At 45.2% G+C, this 15,217-nt stretch overlaps 1 protein-coding gene across 1 annotated transcript in view; it reads left to right on the top strand.

Annotated features, from left to right (window-relative positions):
• Positions 1-646: 646 nt before the first annotated feature.
• The window catches only part of ISM1 (isthmin 1), a 39,651-nt gene continuing 25,080 nt past the window's right edge, over positions 647-15,217 (top strand). Inside the window, exon 1 of the mRNA XM_032185033.1 lies at positions 647-773. Within this exon, the coding sequence (XP_032040924.1) occupies positions 647-773 (127 nt within the window). The remainder of the gene's footprint in view (positions 774-15,217) is intronic.

Here is a 15,217-nt window from a genome sequence, read left to right as displayed (position 1 = left end):
AGCCGGCCCGGGACGGGTCGGGACGGGGCCGGCCGGGGCGGGCGGGGGCAGGCGCCTCGCCGGGGGTCCCGCGGGGAAGGGGCAGCGGCGGGGGGGGGCGAGGCCACCGCAGCGGGGGGAAGCGGCTCCGGGGGCCACCCCCATCCCCCGGCGAGGGGGCAGGCGACAGCCGCCGGCTCCCTCCTCCCCGCGATGTGAGAGCCGGCCCCGGCGCCCCCTCCTCCTGCCCTCCCTCCTCCTTCCCTCCGACGGCCCACGGTGCCTCTGGCTTGCAGGGCCGCCCGCAGAGACGCCGCCGGCCCGCGGCCCCTCGGGGGCTACCTGCCGGCCCCCGCCGCCGGCCAGCGCCGGGACCGGGACCGTCGCCGCCGCCGTCGCCTCTGTCGCCGCGTCCCGCCCCGACGTGGCTCCGCCGTGGGGCTGCGGCCCCCCCCGCTGCTGCTGCTGCTGCTGCTGCTGCTGCCGCCGCTGCCCCGACGGCGGCGCGGCCCCCGCCGCCCGTCCTGCGGCTCCCGGGGCTCCGGCGGTGGCCCCGGCGCCGGGGACGGTGGTGGCGACGGCGGCGGCGGCGGCTCCTCCTCCTCCTCCGCCTCCTCCTCCTCGGCCGCCGCCGCTGCGGGGCCCTAAAGCCGCCCGGCTGAAGAGGATGGTGCGGCTGGCGGCCGAGCTGCTGCTGCTGCTGGGGCTGCTCCTGCTCACCTTGCACATCACCGTGCTGCGCGGCGGCGGCGGCGAGCCCCAGGGTCCCGGCAACCACAGCCAGCGGCAGGTGAGTGCCTGAATCCCCTCCCCGGACCGCCCCCCCGGCGCGGTGTCTCCCCCTAGGGGCTGAGGGGAGCCCCCGGGGGGCAGCCAGCCCCAAAAGTCAGTGGGTGCTGAGGGCACCGGGCTTCCCTCCCCCTGACACCGACGGGGAATTGCCAGGCAGAGGTAAAGGACCGCTTTGGGTTCGGTTTCCAAAGGGAAAACCTCTTTCGAGAGTGGTTCTTTTCATTCATTCATTTATTTATTTATTTATTTTAATTACTCAGGATCACATTTTGCTAGACTTTTGAAAGGGCCAGAGACAGCCATAAAGGGCTAAGAGGTGCAGAACCATCCAAATCCCAAGGCAAAGCCTGTAAATAGCTGGGCAGTTGCATGTGCTGAGGTCAAGTGCTTTCAGTTTCTCTGTGTCCAGGTGTTAGGAAAGAAACAAGCACCAAATCATGCAAGGCACTGACAGAAGATTTATCATGATAAGCAGCCCAAATGTGCATAACCCCCTTTATCACTTTTAAAAGAATTAAAGCACCAGCAGAGCGTTTTTTGAACGGCACCCCTGGCTGGTGGGCCACAGAGTGCAACCCCTCACTGCGGCCAGGATTTTGGGTCTGGGGGTTCCCCAGCCCGGTCCCAAGCGGGGATCAGACCCTCCTTGCACAGAGATCCCCGCTGGCTGTGGTGGGGGTCCTGCCCAAGAGTCCTCCCCCATGTGCCTCAGGAAGGGCCCAAGGCGCTGTCGCTCTTTGGGGCTGCCGCTCCAGGACATTTTATTTTGTTGTTGTTAATATCTTCAAGATTTCTGGTAATAATGTTTTATAAATGATGCTTTCTTTCCTCATGGGCACTTGAAATGCCTTTTAAAGTGATGTTCCTTGGAAAAGTAAATTTGGAGAGGTTTTTTTATGAGGTGTTTGCTATCATTAGAATAACCCTGAATTTGCCTTTCCTTGACAGGCTTGTAACATAATGAGGGAAACATCTGGGCAAGTGGGAACTCTGGGTGATGCCATTTCCCAGAGGAGCCCTTTTTAGAGCACTATTGTAAAGTTAAGGTGATGCGGGAGGAAGATCAGATAATTATCCTCGAGTGTTGTCACACTGTCTCATCAAAATCTGTTGATTGGTGACTTCAATAATTTTTTTTTTCTGTCCAGTTATTTTTTTTAACAGATAGATTAACAAAATTCTGTGCCTTTAAGCATCGTGATAGCTTTAGCAGTTCATGTTTTTGTCGTGTTTTGACATTTGTCAAATTGAGATTTTTATATTCTTCCCAGATGAATTGATCCTGCAGTTACATATTTGAGAGAGTGTGTCTGTACAAGACATTAGGGGAGGAAAGTATATCGATTAGAGCAATCAGTGAAACAGATGGCAGTTGATCGTTTTTTTTGTTTGTTTTTTTTTTTTTGGTTTATAACGTTCATGGATTCCTTTGCTAGCCAGAAAATACTGTGACCTGCTCCAGCAGATGGGACTCTGACAGGCAGATGCTTCCATTCAGGGCATTGCAATAGAGACCTGGAATGGGAGGTTTGCACTGGGGTCCGCAGCTTTTGGGGCTGAGTGATTTCTTGGCTGTGGCCGTGAGGTGAAGTGCAATGCAAGTGAAATGCACTGAAGTGAAATGCAAAACACTATTGCATTGCATTCCCTGGTAAAGAATCAATGCGGAAAGTGAAACTGTTGGTACAAATGAATGGGCATCTTTCAGGTTGTTATTGCTTATACTAAAAAAACAAACAAACAAAAAAAACTATTGTTGATTTAATATAAATTTGATATATGTTTGATACATACGTGTGTGTGTAATACAGTGAAAGTCTGCTTCATATGTACAGCAGGCTAGCTTGTCACCCTGTCCTGCCAGATGTGCCAGAAAGTGCCAGGTGTTCAGTAGATGCATGATTTGCTGTGTTCCTTTCTTCTGTTTTTTTTTTTTTTTTTCCTTTTTTTTTTTTTTTCTCAGTCTTGCTATTTCTGTTGAATGAAAGGATTGTGAGAAAAGTGATTAAGTCAGTGTTTCAACTTATGAAATTTCATTGACCAAGTTTGTTGCACACATCCTGGCAAACCCAGAAAAAAACAATCTGTGCAGCAACTGCTTGGAAATGGATTTTGACAAGGCAAATTTGTGTAAAAACATACTACTGGTAGAGTTAAAGTGTTAGTGTTTGTTCCTGACTAGTACCAAATGGAGGGCATGATATTTTAGGATTTGTGCAGTCAGTTTGCATGAATAAAGCAGTGAGAACTTGGTCTTATGTGTCTGAAAGAAAATATGAAGTGTTAGTCCCAGTTAAAAAAAGAAAAGAAAACCAAACAAAGAAGCAAAAACCTAGCATACCCTTGAACCTCTCCCCTTAAAGTTGGTTCAGAAAGAATCCTTTCTAATCCTAAAGTAATGATGGAGATTCAGGTACTCTAAGATAAAGAGACTTGTGTGCACGTAGTCAGATTCATAAAGGGGGGAAGAGCTTCTCTTTCTCCCATCCTTGGTCCTACAAATGATGGAAGGATTTTAGAGGATAGGTTTGGACAATTTACTTATTTATTTATTTTGCCTCTCATTTATGTTTCAAATGCTGATAGATGAAAGAAATCCAGATAGAACTTCCATCCTAAAATTAAAAAGTTATTATTTTCCTACTCTTCTTCCTCCTTTTGGTGCCCTTCCCTGTGCTGTGCCTGTCCCTGAAGCTCCTGGAGCGTTGTGCCCCTGGGGCTGGCTGTAACGGAGCAGCAGTGAGGAGAAAAGTTTGGACGCAGCAGTGAGGAGAAAAGTTTGGACGTACTCTGCTGGTGCTCTTTGGGACGGGTGAGATACAGGCACAGGCTTTCTCAGTTCGCTGCTGCAGAAACAGTCACTGGACCTCTGCCTTACTGCAGTTTCGTGCTGCTGCTAAAATCGGTTTTATGGTAAACTAACAAGAAGTGGGAAATCCAGATTGGAGTTGGAAAATATCTGGCAGTTTTGAGTTAGGATAGAGAATCATTTCTTTTTTTTCCTCAGTCAGAAAAAAAAAAAAATAATAATTTTTTTTTAGTGGGAGTGGGACAGGGAAGATTGGGATATTTGGTTTTTGCCAAACTCTATTAAGTACAATTTAATTAGCAGACAGAAAGTATTTTGGAGTACATTTTTGAAATAAACATAAACATTTGCATCTGAAAAAGAGCAAGTGAAGCTATTATCAAGAGATGGAAAACTGCTGCTTTGTGTATGCTTTTATCTTTAAACCTAGTTCTAAAACTAATGGAAGGCCTTCACATAACATTTGAAATATGTTTGTAATACTTTATGATCATCTAAAATTTCCTCTGCTTTCATTTGGAGAGAAACTAATTCATCAAAAAGTTTATTCCCATCACTTCTAATTTTTCCATACTGGGCACCGCACACCAAGAAAAGCCGTGTTCCCACCCCAAGACAAATGACCTGGTATGTGTGGTAACAGAGCCACCAACAACACGCGCTGTAGCACAAGTCAGATTCTCCACGGCATTACTTGCAGCAGAATTATGTTAGCAAGAAACGCAGTAGTTGTGCATAAAACTGGGGCCATAAAGGAGAATGTAGTGTGAAAAGAAGCACAATGCTGTGAGCAGCTTTTTACTTCTCATCTCCATGCTCCTTGTCCCTCTCAGTGAGCGTGCAGGCAATTACAGCGTATCAGAGACGGTCTCCGAGCCCTACGAGAAGAAACATGTCCTGCTGCTTACACACATCACTCCCCAAGTCCTGTGAGGCATCTTACACAGGTCTGAACTCCTGATTTTCTTCTAAGATCATCAGCTCAACATGACGAGAAGTTTGGAAAAGGTGTGCTGTCTGTTGCCTTTCCCAGGATGTAGTTCTGTGTTTTTAAGATTTGGCATTCCGGCTGCCCATGTACTGGATTCAGGCACACTGCAAAATGTTCTCCATTCAGAGGCAGCAGGGAGCTTCAGCTTTCTGGCTTTCTCAGTCCGAGCAGGACTAAAGCTGTTTACTTTGGGAGAGTTTTAGACTGAGCTTTTTAAGGCTTTTTGGAGCTCTGGAGCTTTACAATTGGTTAGCTCTAATAGGAACTGGTCCTCTAAATCATCTCTGAAAAATTGTTGATTCGACGTTTTGCATTCATGTTTCCCAGACTGTCCCTGGCCTATATAAGATGCCAATAGCTGATTGCACATCATATATTTCATAACAGCACTAAATCCTCCTCTGCCTTAAGAGCAGTTTATACATTACACAAATGACTTTCAGAGCAGGTGTCTTATGAGTGAAGCAGGCTGATACTTTGAAAACCCAAATCTCTTTTGGTGAGGTTGTTACTCATCACAGAGGATGTTCTGTTTCGTGCTTTTTGACAGTGATAGTAAAACCTGTCTGTTCTCAGCAGGCCTCGCTGCAGAGGTTCTTAGCTAAAGCTCACCCTTACCATTAGCATATGTTCTTCCAGTTAGGCACTAAGCCTTACGACTGACTTACACCATGTGCACTTCATTCGCTCATGTCCCAAGGGAGAGAATTATGTGTGCTCTTTAGTGGTTTTGCTAGTGGGCTGTGGCTTGTTCCAGGATCTAGGGGGAAGGAAGGGTGATTAGCTTTACGTGTGCTGCCGCTGCCGCATGTGTGGAAGCAGAGGATAAAGCAGGAAACAAGGGTGAAGGAGTGAGACTGCTGCTCCGAGCAGAGCAGCGTGCTCTTGTCCAGGGCTCCTCGGAGAGGTTCTTCCACTTGCCAAACCTGGCTGCAGGAAAACTCCAGAAAATATTAATTAAACATCATACCTATCCCATTGATTCATTTCCCAGCAAACAAAAGCATCCCTAGTGGAAAAGAGCTGCCACACCTTCAGGGTAGGATGTGGCAAGCCTTTTTAGTACCTAAGACTACTGCTATAATTTAGAACAGGAATCCAGGAATGTTGTATTTAGTTATGGCTGCAAGGAGCACCGTCAGGCAGGTACAAATGTCTCTTTCTACATTAGATTTGACCAAGATGTTTGGCTGAGACATATTTTGCTGAACTTCTCTCCATGTCAACAGTTAACAGTTATTGTACAGCTCATCTTGAGTCATCAGTGATAAATACCTGGCATTAAATCAGAGGGTGCATCTCAATTTTGTCTCTGTGACTACAGCTCAGAGCAGTTTTTTCCTAGTGCCTGATATGGATGAGTCTGTTGTAATGTGGTATTTCTGTTTTCAGCAAGATTTGAAAACCTTTTTCCAACTTGTTATAGTATTGGCTTATTTGTGTGAAAAAAAGTGGAGTGCACATGGTCTTAAATTCATTCTGGGGCTTTGCTGGGGAGGCAAGAGCGGTTAAAGGGAAACCTGCTAACGTGTGGCTCTGAGCCTTACAAACAGAGGTGGGTGGTTGACTAAGGGTAGTGAAAAGGGTGGTAGGTTTGAGTCTGGTTCCTGAGAAGGTCCAGAGCCTTAATGATGTTCCTTGGTGACAATTGGAATAGAGACACCGGGCATTGGTACAAAGATCCTGGAAGGAGCAGGGTTGGCACACTTATATTGGTTCAACCAATGTGGGCAATCAGCGCTGGTTCTCGAGTAGCTTTTATTTTGCAGCCTTTGTTCGTCGTGTAAACAGAAGCCCGTTCTGCGCAGGAGGAACACAGCTAGTCCATCACAGCTATAGCAGCACAACAGCAGTACAGCAGTGCAACTGCTGACCCTAATTGTTATCTGATGGGCACAGAAATCTCTCCTTCGCTCCTCCTGCTTAGGCTGTCAGTCCTTAGGTCCAGCTGCATTTCCCCGCACCATCCTTCCTCACACCAGCTGTCCACAGAGACAGGAGGCCTCAGCTTGGAGCTCTGCTGTTGGTCTTCACGGCCCCAACAATTTCATCATCATTTTACTGTCAGGCAGGAGCTGGTCACTGTGTACTCCCCTGCGGATTTTATCATGCACGTTATGACCTGCTAATAGGTAACCCAGCCCTAGCACTGAGAGCTTCAGCACACTAAGCTTTTCAACACCTTGCTCTGCTTTGCAATTGTTTTGCTGGGGAGAGATCTGTTTAACCAATTCAGGTAGTATTAAATGTAAATTGGGAACCGTGTTTTGAATTCAGCAGTTGTTCTTTTGTCTGCATCTGTATATTGATAACCAGGGCCTCATTGTTCCAAAATGGGGAAAAACTTCTTTAAAGAAAGCAAGGAGCAATGAAAGATTAGGTGAAAACTCTGGCTGTGTTTTGTTGCAACATCTGAAAACCTCACAAAGTGGAGTGCAGAGGCTGCCTGTCGCAGACTGCCCGGCCTCACTTCATGCTCGGTAGGACAAAAGTTCTCTCTGGTTATGGGGCCGCGCTGTAGTCTTCATTTGGAGGTGAAAAGGCTGCCTGCCTCAGTGCATCCTTCTTGTTTGCTGAGCAGAGCAGGCACATTGTGGCACAGCTCGTGCTTTCCTGTCTGAGGAAACTCTTGCAGGTCAGTAAGGAAGAGATGCCCGGCACAGGCCGTGCCCCACGCACATCTCTGCTGCAAAGCAGCTGCAGCACAGTAACCACAGATTTCTGCTCAAAACATCACCAGTTTTAGTCCTGCTTACTTGATGCTGAGAGAAATGCCCAAACCAAAAGGGGGAGCAGGCTCCCATGCACTCACCCTGTGTGAGGCAGTAGCAGTGATAACGATGCAGACTGTGCTATCTTGGACTTCCCACAGGTTTGGAGATATTCATGCTTAACAATTTCCTTTTTTTTTTTTTTTTTTTGTTCTTTTTTTTTCCCCCTACAATATAAAAGTACACAGAATGCAAGCAATGGTAGGAAATTATCTCGCCATACTCTTTTGATGCTTACATTCTCCTAAGTCATTAAACAATCTTTAAAGGCACTCATACTTCAAATATATATGCAGACAATTCAGATGTTTTCTTACACAAACATAAACTATAAAATTGAAGCAAGCTACTTTTTCTTTGGGCTTATATCCTGAAAATATAGTGACAGACAAGATTTAGGGGCTGTGCCAGGTTTAAGTATCAGAGTTGGCTGCTGCACACTTTTCTGTGCATTTTACTGGTGTTCGTGTGAACGCCTGTGGTGGCACCCATCTGTACCTCACTTGTGCTGTTTGCAGTGTTGTTTGGTGCTTGTTTGGCCTGCTTTGCCAGATTCATATCTTGGTATCTGCCTTAAGACCACATTTTTTTTAATCAAAAGCTCTTTGAGTTGACTAACTTATGTTCTCCATTAAAGCTGACTTTTTTAAAAGCGTTATTTTTCAGTGGTAGCAGATCTAGGTCAGTGATGCATTTTATTTTTTCCTTTATTTTTGAAATCTCAACCCAGGCTCTTTGTGGTTGAGACTCCTTTGTTGTTGTTGTTATTGCTTGCAAACAATGTGTAGTATAATAGGTCTCCAGGCATGAGTGGAGGCTGTAGGCACTGTCACAATGAATAATAAAGTGACAGCTTACAGCAGAAAAATAGAAAGTGCTTTAGTAAGTTGCAAAAGGAAGTATTAAATAATAGAGTGCTTACTGTTGCATTGTAATACCATTGTGCCCTCAGGATACTGATTTTAGAAGTTTTGAAGACAGAAAATGCCAGGTTAAAAGTCACAGTTGAACACATTCGGATGAGCAAGGCTTCCAAGGAATAGAGCAGTGAGCTTATTGATCCATCCATAAGAGCAGAGCGTTTCCCGTGCTGGTGTTTCCACATACGTGTGGCAATCCAAGTGATGGCTCGCCACAGTGGTCAGTTGTGCGGCAGTATAATACTTGGTCGGAGGAGCTGGTGTGGGTGGTACTGGTAAGCTGTCCCTTCATTCTTTTGCCCTTGTTTTTCTGTGCTTGGAGGAATCGTAGTAGTGGGGCGTATTTTTGTATTCTTCCCTTCTAGCTGGCAGCAGGATGAAAGCAGGCCTCGAGTTGTTCACCTCTAAGCTCTTTTGGTCTAATGACAATTCGAGTCCTTTTTTAACTTACGGAGATGCTCATAGAGATGGGAGAGGAAAATCAGAGATGAAATCTTTCTTTTGTCAGTCGCAGTGGGTCCAGTCCATGTTGAAAGGCAGGAGAAGTTCAAAGGTACCTTGGCTTTTGCATCTCCATGCTGGACCTACGTTCTCAGTGTGTTTAAATTGACCTTGCACCTCTGACTTTCATGAAGCAAGAGGAGTCAATGACTTGCGTTGGCTGCAGACCGAGCCAAAGTTCCTCTTGGATCTGAATATTTCACAACTCATTTTTTCTAAAGAATTGACATGCATGTAACACACTTAATCAGGGCCTTCATCCTTGTAGACAAGCTGGGCTTTGGCATGTGGTTTTCTTCTGATTGCAAGAATCCATTTCCGTCTAAAATGTTTCTTTGTTAGTTTCATACCCACTGAAAAATCTTGGGCTGTTTTGTTCCACAGCAGCTCTTCTTCCTAGGAAAGATTACAATATCCTCTTTGCCTGCATGGCTGTTGAGATCAGTGCTTGTGACGATACCATGAGTGCAGCGTATAAACCACCCAGATAATTTGTCCCATCTTTTTCCATCCCTCTTTACAGTTCCGCTCTGAAAAAGCAGTCCTCCCCTTCTAAGGAAGAGGCACTGGGTGGGTGCTGTCCTCAGGCTGAGTTTAACTTCCAGAAAGGCATCTGGCCTTTACATTCCCGTTGGATCGGGTATTCAGGAATCGAACGATGCACGCTGTCAGTGAAACATCTCTTCTTGCACAAGCCCGGGAAGGCTGAGTGGGAGGCGAGGTCCTTTCCCCAGAAGGTCTGTGCTGTAGGTGCAATGGAAAGGCTGCCAACGAAGCACAGAGTAATGGAAAGAGCAGCGAGGAGGGCCTAGTGACAACATGGCTATTTTGGGTGCTAGTCTTACAGAAACGTCAAATCATTTTAGTATCTTTCTCACTTAAAAGTAAGCCATCGGCAGCAGGTTTTGCCATGAGGAAACCAAAATTACTCCACTGGAAGCAGTTGCCTAAGATTACTGCAGGTGTAACAAAGCATACTCTTGCTTGGTTTTATCTGCCACCTACATATCAGTACAGGATTTTAAAACCAACGTGAACTTCATCTAGATATACTGTTACTAATTGGACATTTGCTAATGGCTTTTTGCACAAATTACCTAAATAAACAAAATGGATTAATAGCTTAAACAGATTAAAACTTCTCATTACATTGACATAAAATTTATTAGAAAAAAATAGCAGCCAGAGCTAGGTAGTCTGGATTCCATAAAACCCCACCAGAATCATCTCCTACATCAAATGAGTTGCTTATACACTCTTTAATTTCATACCAGGAAATTACTTAGCATCTACTTAGTGGTACAATAGCAATAAAACTGCCCGTGCCTTTAATGTCTGCGGATACAGCTCTTATCTGAAAGCATCCTTTGAAATTACCTCCGTGATCAGCCTGGATTATTTAAGATGCGGTGTATATGTTGGTGTTTTGTGCGGCTGATTTCAAGATTCGCTGGCCTGAAGGAGTCTGTAAAGGTTCACTGCACAGAGCAGGCTGTAACAAAGCAGTTAATGATTCTTGTGACATCGGTGCTGCCATTTCAGTTTATTTGAATGACACTGGCATTCTGTCTTAAATATATCACTTTTTATTAGTTTTGGGGGTTTTTGTTGCCTTTTTTTTTTTATTTTGAAACCAACTAGATATTAGGCATGGGTATGCATCTTAGCTAAACTATAACCTAGCAAGTCCATGCCTTTTGCACTGCAGAGCACCCAGAGTTTTTCTAAACATGTAACCACAGTGATATTTTTATAAAGGAATGTTCACCTCATGGGATTTTTTTAAGGTGTTCTATTTTTTTTCCAAGTTACAGCTTCACTTTATTGTACATGATGTCCAATAAAAAAGATATATGTCTGTGATTGGACTTTGAAAAAGGGCCACGGTGCCTATTCCATTTAAAGGGAATGAAGTCAAGCAGTAAATTTGCTGGTCGCCCTTTTCATATTGACTGTATCTCGGCCAGCAGTTGGTCTTTGATGTTGTAACAATAGAGCAAAAGCAGAGGAGGAGGAGGATTAGGACCTCCATAATATAAAAACAAGTCTGCATTCATCGTGATTTTTACAGAGCACAGTCCATGTCTATTGGAGGTTTGCAGTGGTCTGCAGAGGAGTGCTGCAATCTTAACATTTGCAGGTGGTTTACAATTCATCCATCATTTCTACTACCATCTCCTCTTAATTCAGAGTTTGTTTAGGCTTTCAGCATTTAACTTTTTCTGTCATCTAATTCGTTCCTACAATAGGAAAACAGATGTACGTCAGGATAGAGCTTCTGGAGTATCATTTTCCTTTACAGGGATTGATTGTCCTGTTATTTATGAAAGGCTAGCTGCAGCTGGCCAATAGAGTATCTATTCCTCATCTTGCACTTTAAACTCCAAGCTTTTATTGGGAAAGAATAGAGAGGTTGATATGTCTATGCTGAACATTTGTGGAAATATATTTCAAAAGGGAACCTAGGGCAGCCACACCATGCCTGTGTCTTCAGATGTTCTGGAACAATAGCACCAAAGGTTTCAAATGAACTCTTTAGCCTGATAGAGCCCTGGAGCTTTTGATATGCATTTAAATGGTGGCAGTGCTGGCTCTTGCTCTTGATCACAACACGCAGAAGGAAAAGGGTCATCCATTTCATGAAAATGCATAAAGTACCAAACGACACTAAATGCTGGTGAGAATAGGTAGACTTTGAATTGTGGGAAGAGCCTGGAAAGAGCTGAATAACGCACAGTGCACCATTGTGGCGTGCGGGTAACCTGGGGGCAGTGAGAGGCAGGGTGCACCGGGTGTCCCCAGAGACACAGCGGTGGCAGCAGCAGCGAGCCCAGTGCAAGGAGATCGGTGTCAGAAGCCCAAAGGCAGCTCTTAAGAGACCATCTGGGCATGCGCCAAGTGAAGTTGCTTTACTGCACCCAACCCCAGTGGCTCTGGCTTAAGGCATGACCCTGCAGTGTCCTGACAAGGCACACCTGCAAGATTCCCTACAAAAGAAACCTGGCCAAAAGAAGCGGGGTGAGGAAGATGCCAATTTGTAGTGCATTTGACACCTTAGGACTTGATTTCAGGTTGGATCCTGGGCCTTCTGGGTGTCCAGATGAGACCTGTGAGCCCAAACTCATGAACAAGTCGCCACTTGCCAGGTGAGCTGCAGTAGCTCTTTAGAGCCTTATCCCACCTTTGTCCCACAAGTACAAGGTGAGTTGTACCCATCAGCAAGGGGCTGGTGCCTCTGGCCAGAGCCGAGCAAACAAATCCTGCCCAGGGCAGCTGGGCTCTCAGCAGGGTGATTGCATCCTGTCCCTGGACAAACCACTTCAAGGACTTGGTGGATACCAAATGTACAGCTTGTCAGTGAGGAAGCTGGTCTTTTATTTAACATCCACCACAATGGCCATTAAAAAGGTAACATCTGGTGCCGAAAATACACACATGGTATTTCTGTGCTCTGCTGTATGTCTCCTTCATCAGGCCCAGATACAGCAGTGTCTTAGCTGTCTCTGCTTTCCCCAAGATGCCAGCTGATGAAAGCAAACTACGTGAGGCTTAGCCAGCATCAGATGGGAGCTCTGGGTAGTTAGAGGCATCTCTGGAGTTTAAAAGAGTTTGCCCTTGAGGGATCAATAATTCTGAAAAAGCTGCTGAATTCAGTGGCACTGAGTTTGATTCTTGCTCTTCTTTGATCTGACATTCATGGCTTTTTGAATGATGTAAGACATGTCTGCCTTTCTCACCTACCCATTCTTCTTTCTTCTTCTGCCTGTCTCTTGAAAGGATCTTTTTTCTTGTATTCTCAGGAATATCGCTATCGCAGTCCTTGCAACAAACGAAAATGAGCTAATTAGTTGCATAACATCAGAGCAAGGGCCAGTTTAATATCACCTCTCTGTTTTTTTGTTTTTTTTTGTTTTGTTTTGTTTCTTTCTCTATTCCATTTAAGTCTTTCCATAGTAAAATCCAAGAGGAGACTGCAGCTGAAATTGTGCATTTGCACACATGTGGAATAAGTAGGGGAAAGAGTTGTATATGCCAATTCCCCAGCACACACTGCTGCTGTTGGTAAAAAGAGCTACAATTACACTGCAATCAGGTTATAAACCCCACAATACTCCCATGACAATCATCGCAGTTTACTGGTAAGAGCCATATGAGGAGAGAAGACATATATTTATCTCCTTAGCACAGTTAAGGAGCTGGAAGCGAGTTCTGTGCCACAGCCTACCAGGAAATGCTCTTCCAACCTGCTCTGCAGCACACGTGCTGCGGACACTTTGGGCTCTCCCTTTACACAGAAGCAGTTCTTCCTCCCTGGGCTCTGGCGTATCATCTAGGGTCACAGCTCCATTCCTCTAACGGGGGAGGCTAGGGTCTCTCAAACCCGGGCTGCTCATCTTTCCTCCTCTACCTTGCTGCAACATCTGGCTGCTGGGGCTAGCCTAGGGATGGTTTTGGCCAGCTCCCTACAGTTTATTGTCAGTGGCATCTGGGTGGCTTCAGGCACGTGGAACGATTATAGCAAATTTGAAAAATAAAACCATTTTCTAAGAATAGCCTAGAACTAACCAGCCATCGTGGGGTGGGGGGAGACAGAAATGAAGATATTTTCTTTTCACGTAAGTGTCAGATTCAAAAGCATCTGCCTTGCTCAGTGCATGTATGGTATTCATTTCCTGTCTGCAGTCTATTGGAATGCCCCCCGAGTCGTTTGAAATTGAAAATCGAGTCATGCTTCTTTAATCAGCTCTAGGAAATAGTCCCCCTCCCTTACTATTCTCACAAAATGTATATATACATGCATTGAATTAATAATATAAAAAGCCCACATTTCTCCCCAGGGCAAATCCTTTCTCGCTCATCTCTTAAACAGGGGAGGGTCCTTGCATTGTCTTGTCATGGGGCTGCGCATCACCTCGCTTGCTCTTCTTCCCCATCATGTCACTGGAGGGAGGCCTTTCTCTTGTCTATCTGCTTCCTCTCCTTTCTTTCCCTCCCTCTGCCATTAGGGCAGTTCACAGCGATGTAGAAAGAGGGCACAGTGCCTGCTGATGATGCCTTGACAGACAAACACGAGTTACCACGCTGCGTGTGCAGACGCCATTTGTGCTAACGACTTCCAGTTGCTCGTGTCTCAGTCTCCAGCGTTTTCTGACGGAGAGCATGCAGCAGCACCCCCAGCCTCGGAAGAGCTCTGCTGCAGGAGCAGAGGTGCACGATCCCGAGGCAGCTGCTCAGGTTTCTGCTGCTGTTTTTCTGTAAGCTCCTGGGTGTAGTAACAGCCCCTTCTAGAGAGTGTTGTAAGTCATATATTTGGGGCACAGGTATTGAATATAAACAAGCGCTGCTTTTCCTCTGCCTTCACCCTCTAACTTCCATCAAAATAAAAAGTTGTGTTGGTGGGGAGTGCAGCTAACTGAGGGTCGAGTAAATTATCTCACAGTGCTTCGATGGCGTGTGTGTTTTGAGCATCAAGACCAGCGACTTGCCATTTTTCAGGCACAGAAGTAGTATTGCCAGAAGCACAGGAAACATCATGTTTTTGGAATATAACACTTGTCTGCTTTCTTGCTTTCCCGTTATTAGCTTTTGCTTATGTGATGAAGTCATCATGTAACTTTTGGTCCACAGGGACTAAACACTTTCTAGTCTCTAAAAACATCTGCCAGCTAGCACAGCCAAAGTCACAGACACTTTTGAAAGCATAGGGTGGATATTCAGTGGCATATAAGAGGGAGACGCAGAGGCTGGGAATAGCTGTTCCTTGGAAACTAACAGCTGAAGGCAACTTTGAAAATTGAAAAGGTTTCAAGTAAGGTTACTCTTTTGGCTAGGGAGAGATGAAAACTTCATTTATTAAAGCTGGTTCACCTAGTGAAATCCTAGCTACAGTGATTTAGTGGAATAAACTTGCAGAAGGACCCAGTTTAAAACCCATGAAAATAATTTCAGATGTATGTTTGTTCTCTTTCATTTACACTGACTTTTTGTTTGCTGGCCTGCAAAGCCTGACCAAAAAGTTGTATACAAAAAGTATTAATACTCTGGATATCCTTTACTTTTGTGGTTTTGATTACAGCTTAAGGCAGAGTTTCCCATTCTCTTGGAAATGTGTGTATAAATTAAGATACAGATTTCAAATGATGACTTTCAAATGAAGCTGTAGAGCTTAGGGATATGGTTTAGTGGAGGGCTGTTAGCGTTAGGTTGGAGGTTGGACTCGATGACCTTGAGGTCTCTTCCAACCTAGAAAATTCTGTGATTCTGTGACTTCAATTAAATTTAGCCATGGCATAAATGGATTCTATTTAAAACTATATTATGCTACTGATTTTATGCAAGGATTTAATAAAGCCCAAAAGAATCAGTACGTTCAAAGAATTTGCATTTTGGCATCACAGGTTATAGGAGTGAAATAGTTGGCTTGCTCTTCAGTTGTGCATTCGCCTGTTCAACT

Source organism: Aythya fuligula, chromosome 3, assembly GCF_009819795.1.
Source record: "Aythya fuligula isolate bAytFul2 chromosome 3, bAytFul2.pri, whole genome shotgun sequence".
Lineage (NCBI taxonomy): Eukaryota > Metazoa > Chordata > Aves > Anseriformes > Anatidae > Aythya > Aythya fuligula.
This window is presented reverse-complemented; position numbering and strand designations above follow the sequence as displayed.